Genomic DNA, 21,636 nt, shown 5'->3' on the forward strand with positions numbered 1-21,636 from the left:
GTGATTCTACCTGTACACTCCTAAATCTAAGCCAAGTAAGGTGATCCCGTTACGGATTAAGATGGAAGATCGTCTGAGCACTCCAGGATAGATGGCTGCACCGAAAAAGCTGGGAAATCATCCCGTGGGAGGCAATAGAATGATAAAGTCAGAAGTTGGATTCCACTTTATTTCTTAAGAATCGTGAGAAAATGAAGAGCGAGGATGAAAGTTACCACTTTGCCGACGCGCATTACGAAATAATTAGAGGAGACGTTCTTACAATTCCCGCTCACCGGATGAAGAATTTCGATTCCCGGGTTTAACCGGCGTTCTAAAATGCCCAGAAGCCGCTGAGCGCTGAAAAGTCGGAACCCCTCGAAACATTTCAACTTATTCGGGAGCCGATGTCTGATGCAGCCACACGTTTCAGAGCCCTGAAGAACGTCGCTGGCGCGTCCCACGAACGTGGGCTGGGCCAAGCAAGCGTCATTCTTCCCTCAAGGTTTAAACTTCAGGACCCCCCCCCCCCGCTCCTCCCCAAACTCGGTCCTTTCGTTCACTCTAGTCTTCGGCAACCCGGTCGTCGAGTGACCCAGAAAGCGACGCAACAAACAATAGACAAAACCTCGGCTCCCTTTCTCCGCCAGAAGCTCTCAAGCCCCGCCTCCCCCCTTTCTCATTGGCTAACTGGGAATTTGGGGAGCCCCTGAGCAGGGCGTGGGAAGGCGGGGCCGGTTGCGCGCGCGTTGCATTGTGTGCGCTCCAAGTGAAGCTCTGGGCTTTCGGGGCTGCGCGCGTTGCCGCCGAAACTGGGGGGGGGGACGGCGGTGGCGGCGGCGGGTGAGGTGGGGGGGGGAGAGCGCGCTCCCGCGGACTCTAGCCTTATGCAGGCACAACGCTGGCTCCGCTAAGAGCAAGTCAGAGGTGGCGGAAGAAGCGGAGGCGGCGGCCGAGGAGGAGGAGGAGGGAGCCGAGCGGAGCCAGTCGGCGCCATGGAGGAGCTGAGCAGCGTGGGAGAGCAAGTCTTCGCTGCCGAGTGCATCCTCAGCAAGCGGCTTCGCAAGGTGGGCAGCGAGGCGGCCGGCAGCCAAGAGCAGCGACGCCGCCGTCGCCCGCCGCCTCGGCTCCCTTCTAACGCGCCTCTTTTTCTTTTTCCTCCCCCTTCTCCTCACAGGGCAAGCTGGAGTATTTGGTGAAGTGGAGAGGCTGGTCTTCCAAGTGAGTCGGACAATGAAGCGAGCAGCTGAGCGCCAGCCAGCCGTTGAGCCGAGGGGCTCCAGGGCGGGGCTTGAGGGCTCGGGGATGCTGGGCCCAGGCGAGCGGGGGGACTCGGGCGAAAACAAGAGGCGGGGGCGGCGCGGCTGCAAACCGCCAGCCGAAGCGGAAGGGAGGCGGAAAGCCTGGGCCGGGGGGGGGGGGGGAGAAACGCCTGCAACCTCGGCTGGACTTACGAGCGCTTAGAAGTTACTCTCATTTGTTACGGGTGTTTTTTTTACTCTTCCCTCCTCCCCGGGATTGTTCCTTCCCGTCCGACCTTCTTTTGTTTAGTAGCAATTAGTTAAATTGGCGCCCCGTTTCTTTATTGGGTGGCTCTGCCGGTGCCGGCTTTCGGTGAAACTCTCTGGCTTGGCTCCCGTGTGTTGCTTGTTGCTTTGCCGCTTCTGCTAAACGAACTTCTAAAGAAGTCCGTGGGCCGCCTTCGCCTCCCTGGTTGTAACCGGGTGGGGAGGGGGGGAGCTACAGCCCTGCAGCAGCGTAAAGGCTCCTCCGCAGAAATGGCAAAAGCTTCCTTTGCTCTCCGTTGATCCGCTTCTGAACCCCGATCTTCCGCTTCGTGCATGTGGTGGGGGTCCTCCACCCCCGCCACTTGTGAAGAAGGGGGGAAAAGGGTTGTCAAGACTAAGAGAGAAGCTTCTCCCTTTACCCCTCCTGCCAGCTGCTCCTGAGAGCCAGACTTCCCTCTGCTTTTATCCTTTTCCTGCTTGGCTTCTCTTCTTACACCCCAGCCCCCTCCCCGCACACGTGCTCAAGTTATCCATAATGCATCTCTGTGCTCCTTTTTTTTTTTTTTTTCCTGATTGCCTCCCATGCCTTTTCCATTAAGCAAATTGAACGGCTCCAGTCATAAAACAAAGCACAAACTTTTCATTGATTTCGTGAATTGCTGCACAAATTTTAAATTTCACCCAAGAATTAAACTAGTGCTTATTATTATTCAGCAAGTTGTCTTAGGTCCCCTGGCTAAGACAGTCTTTAATTCATTATTACTTTTAAGCCAGCTTTTCTTCTGATGGCCTCTAGTTTGATTCAACTGCAGCTCTCATTACTCCTAGCCAGCAGAACGGGAGTGTTTCCATGTTTGGGGTTATGGGACTTGTAGTAGCCCAACAAATCTGGGAAACAGCTTAGGGAGAGGAAAAGCGTGCACTGTGCTTCTGATAGGCTTTGCCTCAAAATGCAGCCCTACAATAAATAAAACCTCTAATTGAGAATTGTATGTTGTAAGAAAGCAGAAGGTATATATCGTAATGAATGATTTTCCTCTTTTCTAGGCACAACAGCTGGGAACCTGAAGAGAATATTCTTGATCCAAGACTCCTTTTGGCTTTCCAGAAGAAGTGAGTAAGCCACCAACCTTGCTGAGAGGTGGGAGGAGGGCTTGTTCTAGGCAGACAGGCTGAAATTGTGGAAACAGAATACACTCTATTGTTCCCCCAGATTGAAGCCCATTGGCCTATTTTTCCTGGATACCCAAGTACTGTTTTAAGGGCCTGGTTAATGAAGAACGTTCAAGTGTAAAGTCAATTTTTGATGCTTTTAGACAGGGCTTAATTGTGTTTCATGTTTTCTTTGCTTCTGAATTCAGCATAGGGGTTACTGTGTAGATTTTATTCTGTGCATTGATAAACTATCCAAGCTGTTATGAAAAAAGGGCCTGTTATGTTGCATTGAAGTGGAGAGGATTTAGCTCTGTCTCACTGGATGCTGAGAAGAAGGCTGCTATAGCTAACTTGGTGCTTAAGTCTTCTATTAGCACCTAACAGCTGCCTATAGCTTGACTTGTTCCTCATGCACGTTTTATGGGTCTTGAGAAATTATAAAAATTGTTGCTGGTCAGAAAAGAAGATACTAAATAGTATATTATCTGAATATAATTTACACTTGCAGAAATATGTAGAATATTAAACAGTATCTGTGCAGGGTGAGTCAGAAGATTCAAATTGGTGGATGAGTCATCCCAAACCAAGCTCCATCCTTTTCTACATGTATTGAGGATGTGTGCGCATACAAAAGGGATGTGGTTCAGATTATGTCCATTATGTCCATTTTGCTCCAATGCAGGTGCCACTGATATTGGGAACTATAGAAGATGCGTGATATTAGGAAAGAAATGTAAAGCTAAAATATCTGGCATACAAGAGAAAGGCTGTTTGGTGTTGGAAGGAAGTATGCTAGAGATGGAATTGTGTCCAGAGTGAAGGCAACAATTTTCTTCTTAAATCTGTTAGCATGTAGTAGTTGTGCAGACTGCATAAACATTGAGAAGTTTATAAAATGCTCCAGATTAGTCAAGTAGGTAAAGATACTAAGTGATATATTCCCTTAGTACAAAGTGTGATAACAAATATGCACAATAATTGGAAAAGAATGGAAAGCTAAAGCCATGGTCATAGAAGAGAAGTGTGTCAAAGGGATTAGCAAAAGTGAGCAAATACATGTTTAGACTGGCAGTCTGCATCGATACACAAAATAAGCCGTATATTTGTCCTTTGGCTCTGGAACAGCATCCCCGGAGATCTGTATGTGTTCCATCCTAAGCATCTTCCAAAAGTTTTTGAAAACGTGGCTTTACTCCTAGGCCTGAAGATAGGTAGCTACTAAGCTCCAATTTGTTTCTCCTGGGTGAACATTCCAGACATTCATAAACTATTTCTTCTGTTTTTATTGTCAATGAAGGTTCCCAATCATCCAGGCAGAATTGTCTGGAAGTTGAGTCATGGCAACAGGGCTTGTTTTCTTGTTGATTCAAAATGTTTTCTTGCTTTTCCAAGTAGCTTCTTCAGTCTGAGCAAGTTAGTTAGGGGGACACTGCATATGTCCTCCGGGGGGGGGGTGTCCCCCTAACTAACTTGTTTAGGCTGAAGAATCTACTTGGATAAGCAATGAAATGTTTTGAACCAACAAGAAAAGAAGTCCAGTTGCCATGATTTAACTTCCAGACATTTGTTTTTATTGTTCCTTACTTTTAAAATGTAAACGGCCCAGAGTCAGGTGGCCTTTAAATATAAAATAAATACACTGATAGTCACCATTTTCAATGCTTTATCACACTCATGGACTACAAATTCTAAGAATAATATATTGCTGCATCCTCCCACCAGAATTTCCAGTGTGATTCAAGTGGTTGACTATGCAGGTTTGAGCAGCTTTCAGAGTTCGTACAACTGTAGTTTCCTGCACATATTTTTGGAAAAACATGAAACTGATTTCCTGTGCAAGTGACAGTGTTACAAGATTTATAGATTGGGCCATGCCTTCTTTCCAGCTGTGTGCTGTTTCACAGTGAAAAGTGGAACTTCTATCTCCTGTAACATATTATAGATTTGATTGTGTCTTCTGTGTTCCTTAGTTGTTTTATCTAAATTTTAATTCCAATAATATAGTTCTAGAAGAAGATTGCTAAAAATGGCATGGAAATACAGTATATGAATTATATAAAAACAACTTAGCATGTAGTATATAAATGCTAATAAATACATTCCTGAGCAGGGGGTTGAACTAGACAACCTCCAAGGTCCCTTCAATTCTGTTATTCTGTTAAATGTATTAAAGTTGAGAAATTATTCTCTAAATGGGGATGATGAGAACAAGAGTAAATAAGATAAACTTTGTAAAACAATATAATTATCTGCATGAGATGTATCTGCTAGGCCTGGAATTAAAAATATTAAATAAATCAAAAATGGATCTGTTAAATGTCAGCCAAGAAACTGAAATCTCCATGTTCAGTAGCTTTAGTACTAACAAATATTGCTGTTGATGCCATACTTGTGCTTTCCTATGGGTATCTGGCCATTGTTGGACTGTAGAATAATGTTGGAGTATTTAATTCTCCTTACTCTGTGCAATTTTACTATATAACTTCATAAAGTTATTAAAAATAAAGTATCAGAGGAAAATAGCAACATAAGGACAGGTAAATAGAGTTATTTCAAACTTTACAAATGTATATATGTTCCCAAATTGTAATTCTGTTGTTCCCTCTGTTTTTGTTTCTTAATCTATGCAATTCTTATAACTTAAGAATAGTTCAAGTGATAAGCTGAATTGGGCTTCCTGGATATCCAACAAATGAAGCACTCAAAAGTAATAATAATGAGATAAGGAATTTTAAGATCCGTGGTACCAAAGGAATGGAAGATATATGACATGTACAGTGCTGGTAAAACATTGTCATCATAGATATCCATGTAGACATATCAAGGGAGGAGAATACTTTGGTTGGGTACTATCTCCCTTCAGTTGATGGGCACATCCTCTTCTGTGTACAATATTTACCAATCAGTCCAAAACTTGGTGCAAGAAATTTTCCTTCCATTCATTTCAGAAATTGCTACCCCAGAGTTGACAACAGCCTTACTGATATCAATATGCCAGTGTTTAGCACTTGTAGCTCACCTCGCAAGCATAACCTACATGTATCTGCCTCAGACAGATATCATGTCTTAGAATAAGTGTGCAGCATGGGAAGTATCTTTAGCCTGACATTATGCAAAGAGAGTTCAAATGGAAGAATGATGGGAACATATGGAGAAGAGGCATTCTGCACAAAAAGGGAAGGTTGGTCCACAAAACCTCCTGATCTTGCAACACATATTACTAACCAATTTTGCCCAGAACCCTCAACAGGTACTTATCTTGGCATTCCAGACACATTTGTCCGGCACCAAATTCTTTTTCCCGAGTTGAAGAACAAGACAGCATTGCACACAGGTAAGCATGGAAATGAGGAACATATGTTAAACCGCATCTCTCTCCCATACCAATTCCCAATCCCTTTGCCATATTCACAAAACACATTTGCATGGGCTGTGTTATTCAGCAGTAGAAGTTCTCATTCCTAGATACCAAGGCAAAGATTGGCAAAGATCAGGCGTTTCATTACAACTGCTGTACATGAGCGCCTTTGCTTTGCAAAATTAAAAGTTATATACACTGGACAATACACACAGTTTTCCACTGCAGGGTGAAATATACTCAAAAAAATTTAACAGTCTCCTTGTCACAGAGGATGCAACTTCAGGGAGGGCTTGAGGATTGTCTAAGCAATCAAGGACATCATTCACTCTTTCTCTTGCCCAAATATTTAGTGTATGTCCAGATTAAGAGGCCATAGGCTCCTGGTGTCTGTTACGAGTTCCACTTTCTATGTTTTCCCTTGCTGTCCTACAGGTTCAGGTTGATGGACAAGATCAGAAAAGAGATGTAACCTTTGACTATCAGCAAAACCCAGGATTTCCCCAGATGTTCTTCAGTGAGGTATTGACCAGCCTCTCCAGGCAGATTTACATACCTCCAGAGTAGACANCCAGAGCTACACACAGGGTTTACAATACAATAATTATACTCTGTCTTAAATTATATTACCCTTAAGTTAACAATTCTATAACATCCTTTAGCTCTCTCCTAAACTAACATATTAAACATCATTATTACAAATTATTTAATTTTAATAAAATATACTACATTAACAATCTCAAATTTACTCAAAAACCAAATGAAACTTTTTAGTTCCATATTTATTCTCAATATAATCTATCCATCTTCTCCAAACCAATATATATCTTTCTTGTGAGTAATCCTTCAATCTATGCAATTCTTATAACTTAAGAATAGTTCAAGTGATAAGCTGAATTGGGCTTTCTGGATATCCAACAAATGAAGCACTCAAAAGTAATAATAATGAGATAAGGGATTTTAAGATCCGTGGTACCAAAGGAATGGAAGATATATGACATGTACAGTGCTGGTAAAACATTGTCATCATAAATATCCATGTAGACATATCAAGGGAGGAGAATACTTTGGTTGGGTACTATCTCCCTTCAGTTGATGGGCACATCCTCTTCTGTGTACAATATTTACCAATCAGTCCAAAACTTGGTGCAAGAAATTTTCCTTCCATTCATTTCAGAAATTGCTACCCCAGTGTTGACAACAGCCTTACTGATATCAATATGCCAGTGTTTAGCACTTGTAGCTCACCTCGCAAGCATAACCTACATGTATCTGCCTCAGACAGATATCATGTCTTAGAATAAGTGTGCAGCATGGGAAGTATCTTTAGCCTGACATTATGCAAAGAGAATTCAAATGGAAGAATGATGGGAACATATGGAGAAGAGGCATTCTGCACAAAAAGGGAAGGTTGGTCCACAAAACCTCCTGATCTTGCAACACATATTACTAACCAATTTTGCCCAGAACCCTCAACAGGTACTTATCTTGGCATTCCAGACACATTTGTCCGGCACCAAATTCTTTTTCCCGAGTTGAAGAACAAGACAGCATTGCACACAGGTAAGCATGGAAATGAGGAACATATGTTAAACCGCATCTCTCTCCCATACCAATTCCCAATCCCTTTGCCATATTCACAAAACACATTTGCATAGGCTGTGTTATTCAGCAGTAGAAGTTCCCATTCCTAGATACCAAGGCAAAGATTGGCAAAGATCAGGCGTTTCATTACAACTGCTGTACATGAGCGCCTTTGCTTTGCAAAATTAAAAGTTACCGTATATACACTGGACAATACACAGTTTTCCACTGCAGGGTGAAATATACTCAAAAAAATTTAACAGTCTCCTTGTCACAGAGGATGCAACTTCAGGGAGGGCTTGAGGATTGTCTAAGCAATCAAGGACATCATTCACTCTTTCTCTTGCCCAAATATTTAGTGTATGTCCAGATTAAGGGGCCATAGGCTCCTGGTGTCTGTTACGAGTTCCACTTTCTATGTTTTCCCTTGCTGTCCTACAGGTTCAGGTTGATGGACAAGATCAGAAAAGAGATGTAACCTTTGACTATCAGCAAAACCCAGGATTTCCCCAGATGTTCTTCAGTGAGGTATTGACCAGCCTCTCCAGGCAGATTTACATACCTCCAGAGTAGACAGTCATACAATTTGCCGCCCTGCTGTCTGTTAAGCCACTGTTTCCAATGCTCAAGACTCTGCTCTTTGTTTCTTCTGAGGCAGCTCTATCCCAAAGAGACTGATCAATAAAAGCCCTGACATTGTCCTATGCATTGTTTGTGTTTTGTTACAATGGAATAGTGACTAAGACTTCTTTTTCCATAGACATTGTAGCTATGGATATTGAGAGTTTTAGGTCTACAGGCTTGAAGAGTATTAGGTTGAAATAATTGCCAAAATATCTGCCTCTGTCTAGTCTCAAGGCAGAACAAGAAAATACAAAGAGTTTGGTAGACTCAAGACTAGCCATGTGACCTACTTGATATGCACGCTCTCATCTGCGTGCTGAGGGAAATCTTTTCTGTGTGTACTGGTGGGATAGATGCCTGGATCAATTAGTAGAGAATCAACAGGAGGCCGTGGGATACTTGCGCAAGAGTGCAAAGTTGGTCTGGCCAAGGATGGCAGAGGCTAAAAAATGAAGGATGGCCTCTCATAAGCAATAACCCATGTGTTGATGCCATGCTTCATCTTGTTATGCAGTGTCCTTCAGTAGAGACCCCTTTCTATTCTTCTACCATGTTTTCCCAAAAATAAGACTACATCTTTTATTAATTTTTGCTCCAAAAGACACTTATTTTCCAGTTAGGTCTTATTTTCGGGGAAATACGGTACTAAATAGATCCGTTTATTTTTAGAGTGGGGCTTACATTATGAGCATCCTGAAAAATCACGCTAGGGCTTATTTTCCAGTTGGGTCTTATTTTTGGGGAAACACAGTATGTGTAGGGTAAAACATATTTTTCTGCCAAAACTAGGAGTTTTTTTGCTCTTGATTCCTGTGGTTACTATCTAAAGTTTTAGGAGGAGAAAGAAACATTGTTCCTTGGTTGTTTTGATGTAATGATTAGCTAACAAATTATGTGGTATTTCTAGCATATTGTGCTCCCTTTTTTGTCCTGGCACTTTCTTCCCGGGTATCAAAGAAGATGACTGGCTGTATTTTGCTAGCACTTCTCCCCTGTAGAACTTATACAATCTTTTGTTCAGCCCTGTGCAATGAGCCACTGGAGGGTGCTGCTAGCAATTTATGAGAATTCCTGTTTTCTGTGTGTTGGAAGAGTGGCTGGGCCATTTCTTCTGTAGATAGCTGGGCCTCCCTCATGCTGAAGTGGTATTTGTAGTCTGTTCAGACTCCCTGTTTGGGAAGTTGTGTTATATGAGCTTTCCTTCCTTTGTGTGTTGTGCTTTAGAACTAAGAGAAGAACATGAAATTTTTGCAAAAGGGACAAGGTTACTGGTGACTGAGTGGGGAGGGGAATTCTGAGGGATGGTTGCGATTGCCTATGTGGATTTGTTTTGTAATGATGCAGAGGCTGTGTTGGATGTTGCTTGAGTTCAGTAGCATCAGCAGTACATAGTTTGAACTTGTTGCCCCTGAAATGTGTTGTTTACCTGTCATTATTGTATTTGCTGATTACAGGTGTTCTTCTGCTCTCTGGGTATTAACTGCCTTAGGTATAGAAGCGAACCTTTTAGAGACCGAGTGTCCAAACTGCAACCCAAAACCCACTTATGCATCGTCGGGTGTCGGGTGGGTGTGGCCCATTGGGTGGGCGTGGCTGCAGTGGTAACGGCAGACTGGGTGGGACTAAAAAGTTCAATCAATCAATTCCAACTTTGCAAGATCTTTTTTTTTCCCGCGAGAAGTTGAAATTGACTGATTGAACCTTTTTTTTTTTTTTTTGCACATGGCGGCGGAGGCCTAAAGCGAAAAGGTTTTATAAAACCCAGCTGAAGGCCTAGGACTGGGGCAACGGTGCACGTGCCCACAGAGAGGGCTCTGAGTGCCGCCTCTGGCACCCGTGCCATAGGTTCGCCACCACTGATGTAGGACCTAAAATCTCTATCTTTGGCAGGATAAAACCTCTTTCTTGACCAGATATGTGAAATTAAATATGATGTATTGATGCAGTACTTACCATAATACATATTTTTCCTAGTGTTTTCTCAAAAGTGCAGGGTATATTTTTTTCCTGGAACAAATGAGTGTTAATCTATTGGTTGTGACAATTGACCAACTAACTTGTCATCTGAGCCTGACATGGGCTGAGAGTTACTGATGTGGGCCAAAGTCCCTCAGCTTGCTTTCATGCCTAAGACAAGACTAAAATTCACAGTCGCCTAGTTTTTAGCCTGGTGCTTTAACCACTAGACCAAACTGATTATCATAAGTAATAGATAATATCAAATAATATTCTTTACGGAGGCTTGTGCCTCAAAGTTCCAGTTTTCCCAGAAATTGAAAACTTACTTCCTGCACAGAATTTCCCTTGATTTTATTAGTTTCCCTGAGTTATTTAAACTGTTTTTATTTATTTATTTTTTTGTTGTTTTTATTTCATGGTTTATGGAAATCACTTTGATATTTTCTAAATGGAAAGTAATAAAAATATTGTAAATGAGGAAAGAAATGCACTTCGTAAGTCTGGATATATGAAATACAAAACACTATACTTGATCATTTTGCCTTCTTCCGTGGTTAATCCAGATATGGATGTACCATGCATTTGTATAAGGTCTTTACAATGTTGGTGGTTTTACTTTTGGTCCCTCCACCAATGATTCCTAGCATAGAACTGATGATTATTTTTACAATGCCACATATTGAGTCAATGTCTTCTTTCTTGCAGCAGCCCCATTTTTATCCCGTTTGTTACTGTAGTTTCAGAAAATTCATTTCTTAACATCAATTTGAAGTAGCCTGCAAAGGTTGTAAGTGTGAGACTTGGTTTTAAAATTACTTGTTCACCACAACTGCAATTGTGTACAATCACTAAATGAGGACTACCTGTAGTTTGATATCATTTGCAAACTTGGTGGCATACTGCTTATCCCTAAGTTAAGATTTTTTTTAGGAAGTTTAAAAAAGTTCCCAATACAGATGTTTGAGAGACTGTCTCTTCCCTCAACTGGAAAATTTGTCAGTTTATTCCTTTTCATTGTTTTCTTCTTTTTTAACCCGTTGCCAATCTCTAAAAGAGAAATCATCTTTTTTAGAGAATGATTGTTTTAAAAGAATACAGAATACAATCAATTTACCAAGATGCACAGTAACAGTAACAAAATGAACAATGCATAAAACTAAAAATTATTGAAAACAAGAAAAGGAAAAGTGGGAAAAGGAAAAGGAAAAAACAAAATTTATATATTAAATTTACATTCACTAGTTTACAAAAATACCATATGATGCTATATTACAATCATATATGTTATTACAAATTATAAAATGTAAACTTAAGAGCATGTTTCTACATCCTTTGACTAGTAGAAAATAAAGACACTTTTTAATCTCATGAATGCTTCATTTATGTGAGAGTTTTTGATAAAGAAAATACTTGATTTTGTCAGGTTCTGAGATTCCTAAGGAAGTGGCAGTACATTTAATTCTGTGGGGGAATGCATGCTGGAGTATGTTGACTTTCAAACTACTCTTTAGCTTAGTGGTTAAAGCTTGCACAGAGCAGGATATATGTTTGGGGTAAAATGGGACTTTGGTTGCACTTGGGCTTTCTGGCCAAAATATGCCAAATTGACCAGTACTGTATTTGCCATTAGCAGGGAATGCTACATGTGGCACAGATGTAATTATGTTAAAAAACACATGAAAGCTTCAATTAACCAAAGCCATGTTGAGCAATGGAAGACAATAATTATGGATTCATCTTGTGATGACCATAGCATTTGGAAAATTGTGGCTTAGAATGGAAGAGGAGTAAATAATAAAGATTATGAATTAATGAAATGAAAGAATAATAATTATAAAAGTGAAAGAAATCAGTGGAATAACTTGCCTCCAGAAGTTGTGGGTGTTCCATCACTGGAAGTTTTTAAGAAGAGATTGAACAGCCATTTGTCTGGAATTGTACAGGGTCTCCTGCTTAAGCAAGAGGTTAAAGAACTCCAAGCCTCTTCTAACTCTGTTATTTTCTATTCTGTATGAAGAAAGAAAGAATGTAATCAAACTGAATGAAGTCTGGATCTTCTGAATTGGAGTCAATATGAATACATGCCGGAAAGTAAAGCTGTAGGTTTAATCATGAATGCAAGGTCTAAAATGCGTGTCAGAAAATATAAATTAGTATTATTTAGGTTATAGTCGATGTGTTTAAAAGTATATTGGTAATAATTTTAAGTTATACACAGAAACCAGGGGTGAGTTTAAAGAAAAATATTCTGAATGAATGCAAACTTGGGGGAAAATATTGTGACATGAATGATTAGAAATGGAAACAAGATAATAGTATGAAAAGCATTACTGTGCCATTTGAAATGAGAATAAGAATAGTGATTGTTTGGGGAGTATCTATTGGCTTTAAACAAGCAGTATTACCATAAGAATTTATATGTATGTATGCAAATATGTAAATATAAGCTTCCCAACAGAATGAATGGAAATTAGATACCAGAAAAAAGATGTGAGTGCTATAGAATAAATTAAGATGGAGTTCCACTTTTATGCATGGAGTTATGCTAATAGGAAGTCTAAAAAAATGGAGGAATGATGAAATGGAAGGGGCTGTGAATAAGGAAAAAACATAACAGTGCTACAAAAAAGGGAATGAGAGAAATATATGTGTATGGAGAGGGGGGAAAACCTGCTAGAAAGAATGTTATCAAACTTTGTTGGGCATCTCAGGAGAAATTCAATTAGAAGTGATCACTGAAGTGTAGGTTTTAAAAGAAGAAAATACAGAATTAAACATGAATGGGAACTGAATTAATGTCGATTGAATATAAAGTGGATTATTAGTAAAGAAATATGTTGATGAAGAATGAATAGAGCAGAAAATTGATGGAGGGAATTAGAGCTTGCAAAAGAAAGATGAGAAATTTGAGAAATTTAAATTGTTTGCAAAAAATAGAAGTGTATGGAAAGGTATAGTCAATAGTGTTTGTGAAAAGTGGACTGAGCTTAATTTACTTTTATTTTGACTTTTTTTTGTCTTTATTATTTCTTGCTCCATTTTGGCAGTTTGCATTATGTTACTTATCATGAAACAAAATACAGGTAGTCCTCAACTTACAACAGTTAATTTAGTAACCGTTCAAAGTTACGACAGCACTGAAAAAAGTGACTTAGGACTGTTTTTCACATTTATGACTATTGCAGCATCCCCATGGTCACAGACATTTAGCAACTGATTCATATATTTATGACGGTCGCAGTGTCCCAGGGTCATGTGATCCCCTTTTGCGAACTTCTGACAAGCAAAGTCAATGGGGAAGCTGGTTTCACTTAACAACCATGTCACTAATTTAACAACTGCAGTGATTCACTTAACACCTGTGGCAAGAAAAATTGTAAAATGGATCAAAAACTCATTTAACAAATGTCTTGCTTAGCAATAGAAATGTTGGGTTCAGTTGTGGTAAGTCGAGGACTACCTGTAGTAGGATGGATATGTATGTATTTGAAAAAGCCTTGGTATTGGCAGGGTCACGCCCGCCCAGCCATGTGTCTGTTGTTACTCTCAAAAAGCTCTACAGAAGGTTGGAGAAGCAGAGTTCATCTTTGAGAATCCATGCCTTACTATAGTTCAGCAAAATTCTCTGGATGTAGTTTAACTTGATTATCATGTTTACCAAATATCTGAGAACAGTTGTTAAGCTAACCGTACTGTAATTTCCCAGATCTTCCATGAATGATAACACATCCAATTACCTAGCCGAGTATGTGGAACAAGTTGCATTTCTGCTAGTAGTTTAGCGATTGCACCTTTGAGTTCTGACTCTTGAACAGATGCCACCCAATGATTTGTTACTGTGCATTCTCTTCTAACGTGGAATCTTCTCTGGGTACCTCAGTTTGCTTCAGTTGTTCCAGTTCCCTCCTAAGAAAATTAGCACAGAGTCAGATATCTCTTCTATATTTTCTGTGGCACAAACAGAAAATATTGTTCATTTATTTCCTCAACGTTCCTGAGCACCCCTTTTTCACTCCTCTGTTGCCTAATGGCTCAGTCACTGCCTTGGCTGGTTCTTTGCTTTGAATATATTTAAAGAAATGATTTTTGTTCTCTTAATTTTTTTAATTTTTATACTTTCCTGAAATTATAATTATTGCTACTTACTGGATTATCATCTTACACTTTTCTTGGTCAGGGTTTGTACTTTATGTTGCCTTCATTAGGGCAGATGTTCCCTTTCCTGCAGGAAGGCTTTTTAACTTTTACAGCTTCCTGGATACCATTAGAAAAAACAAGACCTTTTCCTGGACTTGTTGACCCATTCTTACATGGTGGTTATTTTGGTTTTAAATAGCCCATTATGAAACAAATGGGCTTTATTTTCTTTCACTCTTTACTAAAAGCTGATAAACTCCTTCAGGAGATAAATGTCCCTGGATTTCTGATATATCACTCTTGAGTACTTTCCATTTGACTGGCATTCTGAATGAAATTGAGAAAGGCCAACCAATTAATTTTTATGGAAGTTCTACTATAAGCCAGAAAGTATTGCATTTGCAATTTCTACCTTCTAATTATGCATGCACTTGTTAAAGTGAGCTGTATCTCTTTGGCTACAGGGAGAGATTACAGATGGTGGTTTCTTGAACAGCCGTGTTTTTTTCCCCCTCTTTCCTTCTCTTGTTTTTTTTTGTTCTAAAATTATTTTCTTTAAGATTTATATACTTTAGAAAGACTAATCAGTAGAATGTCCATTCTTCCATCTTTTCCTTACCTATCTGTGTAGAGGAGATCTGATAATGATGCACCATGTTTTGCTACTGGCAGTTGCAACATGTAAATTTCAGTACGGCAGGGATATTGTCATGCTCACTGCTCTGAATATTAACATTTAATGCAGTCTCCTTAATAACCTGGCATGCTAAGATGTCTTTCCCTGCAGTCAAACACAAACTGGAGTTAATTAAAACTTTGAAAGGCAAGCACTGAAACTGCTTTTCTGCAGACTTCTATTCTCCCTAAAGGTAAATAGTTTTTAAAGAATATGAGGGTGGGAGAAATATTGCAGTTTTGATCAATAGTTTTTCTAGACCAACATTTTACTAGATAAGATATTCTATTTTAGTTTTGTAGGATAGTTGGTATTCTGCTAACCCTTTCTTGCGGATATATACTTCTTTTGCCCATGCACACAAAAAAATATATTTTCATCTGAATTTCCCCCCCTGATAACTCAATTCTTTGTTTTTTAAATTTAAAGCAAGCGACTTCGATGATACTGTAATGCTCTTGTAACTTAGCCCTGCTGGACAAAAATTTAAATGCCTCTTTTGAGTTAGTTGTGAAAGCATCTTTGCTGAAACATAAATGTTTTTTTTTCTTAAGCAGGTGGACCAGAAAGTGGTATCTTTTTTTTTGTTTTAACCAAGAGTTTTCTATATTCTTGATATGGACCACTGCAAAAGCCATTATTTGAGACTGTAGAATTACATATGTTTCTTACCAAGCAACAACTAGCCCAGTTAAATTGTTAACAAGAGAAAGTTAAATAATTATCTGCTTATAACTTCCTCCATCTGAACAATATAGAATTTTGATCTCTGCCAGAAATGAAGTAATCATGTCATGGTTTAGTGTTGGACAAGAATTAGGGAATTCCAGATTCTTATCTATCTTCAGAATAGAAGCCCACTGGGTAACTCTGGGTCACTTTCTCAAGTCAACCTTTCTCACTGAATTATTTGAAAAATTAAGAGGAAAGGTATCTAATGTATGCCACATATATTTCTTGAAGAAAATACATTAATCTCACAGAAAATAGGGTAGAATAGAACAGAATAAAATAAAAATCTTCATCAGAGAATGATATTCAGAAAAGGGAGATTTTTGTAAATTAGTGGCCTTTATACCCAATCAAACTTAAATAATGTTTAACTCACAGAAAAGTGAATAACACATTCCAGACCTATTAATAGCTGTTAAATTTTGATTCTAAATTGTGGAGGAAATATATTAGGCTTACAGAAAATGAAACTTTTCAGACTTCAGCTGCATGTATCACCACGTAATTTGGCTGGAAATGAAACCAACTTAAGAAAACCCTTTCTGGCTTTCCACCCTATCCACTACTTTGACTTGGTTGTGACCTCATTAGTCATTTCCCATGTCTCTTGATTAGTGATTTCCCTACCTTAACCTTCCTGGACTAGAGAAAAGGGGGAAATAACCCCCTAATTTTATTTTATTCTCCTGTCAACTGGGCCAAAAGCATAATATTGCAGAACTCTTTTTTTAAAAACCTGGTTAAAGCAGGGTGAGGGAGGACTTGCACTGGAATAAGTTGGTCATGATGATCTGTCCCTTATCTTTCTTAAATCATTGAGAAATCTGTGAAAGGCAATATAACTCTTCCCACTTTCCAGTGGGTTGGTACAAAAGTACCTCATCTTTTAACTTATTAAAGGTATATAATGGAACTTTTTCAAATAAATCTGTATTCCTAAAAAAAATTAGCACACACAAAATTTTAGTAGAATTTTGTTAAAATTTATGATAAGATAAAATACAAATAGAAACAAAAATGAAAGAGAAAAAGGGCAAAGATGAAGAAAGAAAAAGTAAAAAGTAGTGGCTTCTGAGTTTTTTCAGTGCAGGGAATACAAGAAAAGTTAGAACCTCAATCTTTTACATTTCCAATAAATTCAAACCATTTCTATAACAACAAAATCTAATCATCAAAACCTAAAATCAAATTTTCATATTTTTTCCCCCTGTTCCTTTCGAGAAGTGTTTTCCAGGTGGAAACAAAGCTATATAAGTTCTGTCTAATTAAAACAGTCAATTTTGCTATCTCCACAAACTACATCGCCTTCACTGTCCATTTTTCCATTGTGGGAATCAATGTGTCTTACCATCATTGTGCAAATAAATTTCTCACCACTGTTAACATATATAATAATAAAATTTCAAATTTTCTTTCAAATTCCTTATTAAACCTAGAAGAAAGACTTCTGATTTCAGTTTTATATTTATTTTAAAAATCTTATAAATTAAAGATCTGGTCCCAGTATTTCTTTGCTTTGTAACAAGTCCATGAGAGATGATAAAAAAGCATTACATTTCTAACATACATTTGAAGTTCTCTTTATCTATAAATCTCTCAGGTGTTAAACTTCAGTGATGCATTGTTGTATAAAAGGTTTTTTTCAGTTTATAGTTCAATGTAAACTTAAATCCATTTGTCCATGTCTTCCTATTCTTTGTCCATGAGATCATATAGAATCTTTAACAAACTCATTTCCCAAATTCAATTTCAACAACATTTTATAGACTTTAGGAATAACATTGTTCATCGTTAGCATACAATGCAATTTCAAATTCCCTTTTTACAAACTCAAACTTCTTATTTAAGTTAGGATATAAGATTTAAGTTATTTCATATTTAAGTTAAGTCTTTCTTTTAACTGTAAATATGTGAACCAGTGGCAAACACATCTTTCTAACTTAAGTTCTTTACCTTGAATAAAACATACTATTTCATCATAGGTCCACCAGATTGGTCTAATTGTTATTTTTTTTTCTTTGAAAAATGGCTTCTTGGGGTGACAACCAAAAAGGTATCTTAAGAGAGAAACTTATTTTATATTTATTCCAATTTTTTAGAATGGCACACCTAACAAAATTATTCTTGAAATCTGCATTTACCTTAGCTGTGTGAGACCCAATGTAATGTAATGGTTTAATGTTAGACAATGCACCCAAATCTCGATTCATGGCCTTTCAATGCAAACCTCAATTCATGGTCCTCCAGATCTAATCATCTGTTATTTTTTACGGTCAGCCAATCCTTCATCCAAACCAAACAGCAAGCACCAAACTATAATCTTAATTCTGGTAGACCTCTTCTGTCTTTCGCATCTTGCAACAAGTTATAGTTGATTCTCAGATTTTTCCTTTGCTATATCTTTTTGCCATTGCTTAAATGGAGCACTGATCATTAATATTGGTAAGATCTGGAATAAAAACAACCTCTTAGGTAAAACATTCATTTTAACTACAGAAATTGTACCCAACAACAATAACTTCAATTTATCTTTGATAAGTCCTTTTTAATGTCATCCCAAACAGTGACATAATTATTCTGAAATAATTTAAAATTTGTATTAAGTCGATATAACCCCTAGATATTTGACCTTTTTTCCACCTTAAAGTCTGACTTTTTATTAAAATTTCATGATCTTGTGCAATCATACTCTTTACCAACATTTTTTGGTTTTTGTTTATTTTAAAACCAACTGAGGCACCTAAGGTCCTAAGTCATTCCATTTCTTTTAATTAATTAAATATAAAAATATTTATGAATATCAAATTTTGAGGGGGTCTTGTAGAAACAAAATTAAATCATTAGCAAAAGCTCTCAGTTCATACATTTCTTTTGTAATTTTCACACCCAACATTTTTTTCATTTTTTCTGATGTCTCCATTCAAAACCTCCAAGATTAAAATAAAAAGCAAAGGAGATAAAGGATAACTTTGTCTTGTGCCCTTTTGAATATTGCATAGCTTAGGCAAATCTCCAATGATAATATATGTTTGTTGACACCTATAAATCCATTTAAATGATTTTTTCCTCCAAATCCATATCTTCCAAAAATTTAAACATAAAGACTCAAATTAGTTAAAAGCTTTCTCCACATCCAAAAATATTAATGCTACATATTGTAAATATTCAGCTGCCTTTTCAGCAAAAACCTAGATTGAAGTTGAATAAAGATCTGTAAAATCTTTTTCAATCTTTCAGCCAATATTGTAGTAAAAGATTTATAATCATTATTTAACAATGAGATTGGTCCATATTTTTTTGTTAGAGACACATCCTGGTCTTCAATATAAAACTGTATTGACTTCTTTCCAAGACTGAGGCATTGTAGAGTCCTGCAAAGTAATGTTCATTGCATCCTTCAGTGATTGTAAGAATTGTCTTTAAAGCATTTATAATTTTGATTTGAGAGTCCATCCAGACCTGGTGCTTTACCTATTTTTATCTTTTTAATGGTATCTGATATTTTAAAAGTTGTTATAGGTTCATTCATAGTTTGTCTCTAAGCTTGTGAAAGTTTTGGTAATTGTTGCTTTTGTAGATCTTCATCATTTTTTTCCAAATCTACTTCCTGTTTCCCTGTTAATGAGATGAATATTATAGCTGTTTCCAAGCCAGACATGGATTCAACTATGTATTCTAATTATATTTATTTGATAGATATGAATGCTAAAATTTTAATAACTGCCTTAGTCTGTAGATTATAGCTTATTCTTTATCATGCATAAAGCCCAGGCAAGATTTATACAGGAATTTCAAGCTTCTGACATAATCAGGTTTTTAATTATGTTTGTGCTCTACTACAAATTAAGTAGAATCCAACAACTATAATTTATTTGGATGCTGAGAAATCTTTTTATATGTTTTGATTTTTAGCACTGAGGTTACCTAATTTGGGTAATGAAATGTCTGCAATAACATATTGGGGAGAGGGAGGTGTGGCTGTTTTAAAAATCTATTAATGAGGGAAATCCTTAAAACTGAGGCATCAGGATAATGTAGAAGCTTGTAGAATTGAGGCTGCTTTAAAAGTCATTGTGTAGGTAACAGTATATCTATTTTAACCGTGCTCAAATAAAACAACTTTATATTTTTCCTTTTTTCTTTAACAATCTTGATCTTTCATCCTGTCAGAAAATGTCATAAAGCTTTATTTCTTTTCATGTTTTTATTTGTCCCTTCTCACAAAAAAAAAATTAAAGCTTTAACAGGTCTCTTTTGTAAATCCAAAACAGGAAAATTATCTAGGTCATTTGTGAGTGCTGGCTTGAGGAATTCTGGAAGTCCACACAGCTTAAAGTTGCAGAGGTTGTCAATGCATTTCCTATCATAGGGAATGTTCCAAATGGCTGGTTGCATTTGCCTTGCCGTTGGAGATTCTGTTCAGGAGTTGGAACAGGGATTTTTGTGGGCAAAACAGGTCCTTCTGTTGTCACCTGTGGGGCTGAAATTGACTTCTGTTAATCTAATTCCATATTGATTACCAAGTTAAACACATAAATATATATCTTAGCTATGCCCCTAGTATTTAAAAATTATCAAGACATATAAATTTGTTTAATAAATAAGTACCGGTAATAATAACTATGGACTCCTGTGATGACTTATAATATACAACGTTAGAAGGAAGACTGTATATCAGATCTGCAGCAGTAGCTTGCTTATCAAAAATTTTATTTTGAGCAATATATTATCAAAATTATAATGTTGATGTGTTAATGTATATTAATATTAAACAATATGCATTTTGTTTTCATTAAAAAATAAAAATTCTCCATTGTAATAATATCCCAAAAGCAATAATAGTGAAACAATAACATGGACCAGTGTTTTATGTAAATCAGTTGGGTTGTCTGTATTCATACTGTGATTTTTCTGCCATGTATTCTAAATAACTCAGTGTAGAACGAACGTTTCTACATCTCGTCTGTGTTGTTTGATGGTTACTTATTAACCTGACTGCAATCTCAGAACATCTATGGGTATAAATTTTGGGGATGTGGTTATAGAATGTGCACTAATCATTTTTTTAGACAACAATTTCATTTTCTTGCATTTTTAATATTTAGGCTTCTGTATGTACCATTTAAAAGGAACTAAATACATTCAGTTTCATGTACTTAAAAAAAACATTTGCTTTCCAATTTGAAGAATGCTGACTTTTCATTGTATGTATTTATTAAATTTGTATGCTGCCCGTTGCCTAGATCTCACCTGTAAGCTGTGGTTGAATAGTAATCTTTTTATTACAGTATTAAAATTGTTTTTTTGTAAGAGAAAATGGCTAATTGGGTAAGAGGTGGAATGGTGTAAACTTCAAAAATACATGCCACATGATAATGAGGATATTGCTACAGTTGTAAGTTTGAGGACTGATTGTAGGTCACATAATGACTCTGAAATAATTTAGAATTTGTATTAATATAACGCCTAGATATTTGACATTTTTCTACCTTAAAGCCTGACTTCCTTGTTAAAATTTCATGATCTTGTACAGTTATATTCTTAACCAACATTTTTGGTTTTTTGTTTATATAATTTCAAGCCAGCTAAGGCACCAAAGTCATTCATTAAATATTCCATTCCATTTTGGAGGTTTTGTAGAAACAAAACTAAATCATTAGCAAAAGCTCCCCATTCGTGCGTTTCTTTTTTAATCTTTACACTCAATGTTTTTTCATCTTTTCTAATGTCTCTAATTAAAACCTCCAAGACTAAAACAGAAAGCAAAGGAGATAAAGGACATTCTTGTCTTGTGTCCTTTTGAATCTCGCACAGCTTAGGCAAATTTCCATGAATGATAATATGAATTTGTTGAGATGTTTAAATTTCAACTGGAATGGAATCTCAGCTACACTGGAACAGTGTAAACATTGTAAATATGTGCC

The 21,636-nt window shown here is 37.4% G+C and overlaps 1 protein-coding gene across 1 annotated transcript in view; it reads left to right on the forward strand.

Moving 5' to 3' along the window:
* Positions 1 to 974: 974 nt before the first annotated feature.
* CBX2 (chromobox 2) overlaps positions 975 to 21,636 on the forward strand; it is a 32,419-nt gene continuing 11,757 nt past the window's right edge. The window contains exons 1-3 of the mRNA XM_015819905.1: positions 975 to 1,046; positions 1,157 to 1,200; positions 2,535 to 2,600. Of these exons, the coding sequence (XP_015675391.1) occupies positions 975 to 1,046; positions 1,157 to 1,200; positions 2,535 to 2,600 (182 nt within the window). The remainder of the gene's footprint in view (positions 1,047 to 1,156; positions 1,201 to 2,534; positions 2,601 to 21,636) is intronic.

Source organism: Protobothrops mucrosquamatus, unplaced genomic scaffold (assembly GCF_001527695.2).
Source record: "Protobothrops mucrosquamatus isolate PMUCROS unplaced genomic scaffold, P.Mucros_1.0 scaffold1015, whole genome shotgun sequence".
Lineage (NCBI taxonomy): Eukaryota > Metazoa > Chordata > Lepidosauria > Squamata > Viperidae > Protobothrops > Protobothrops mucrosquamatus.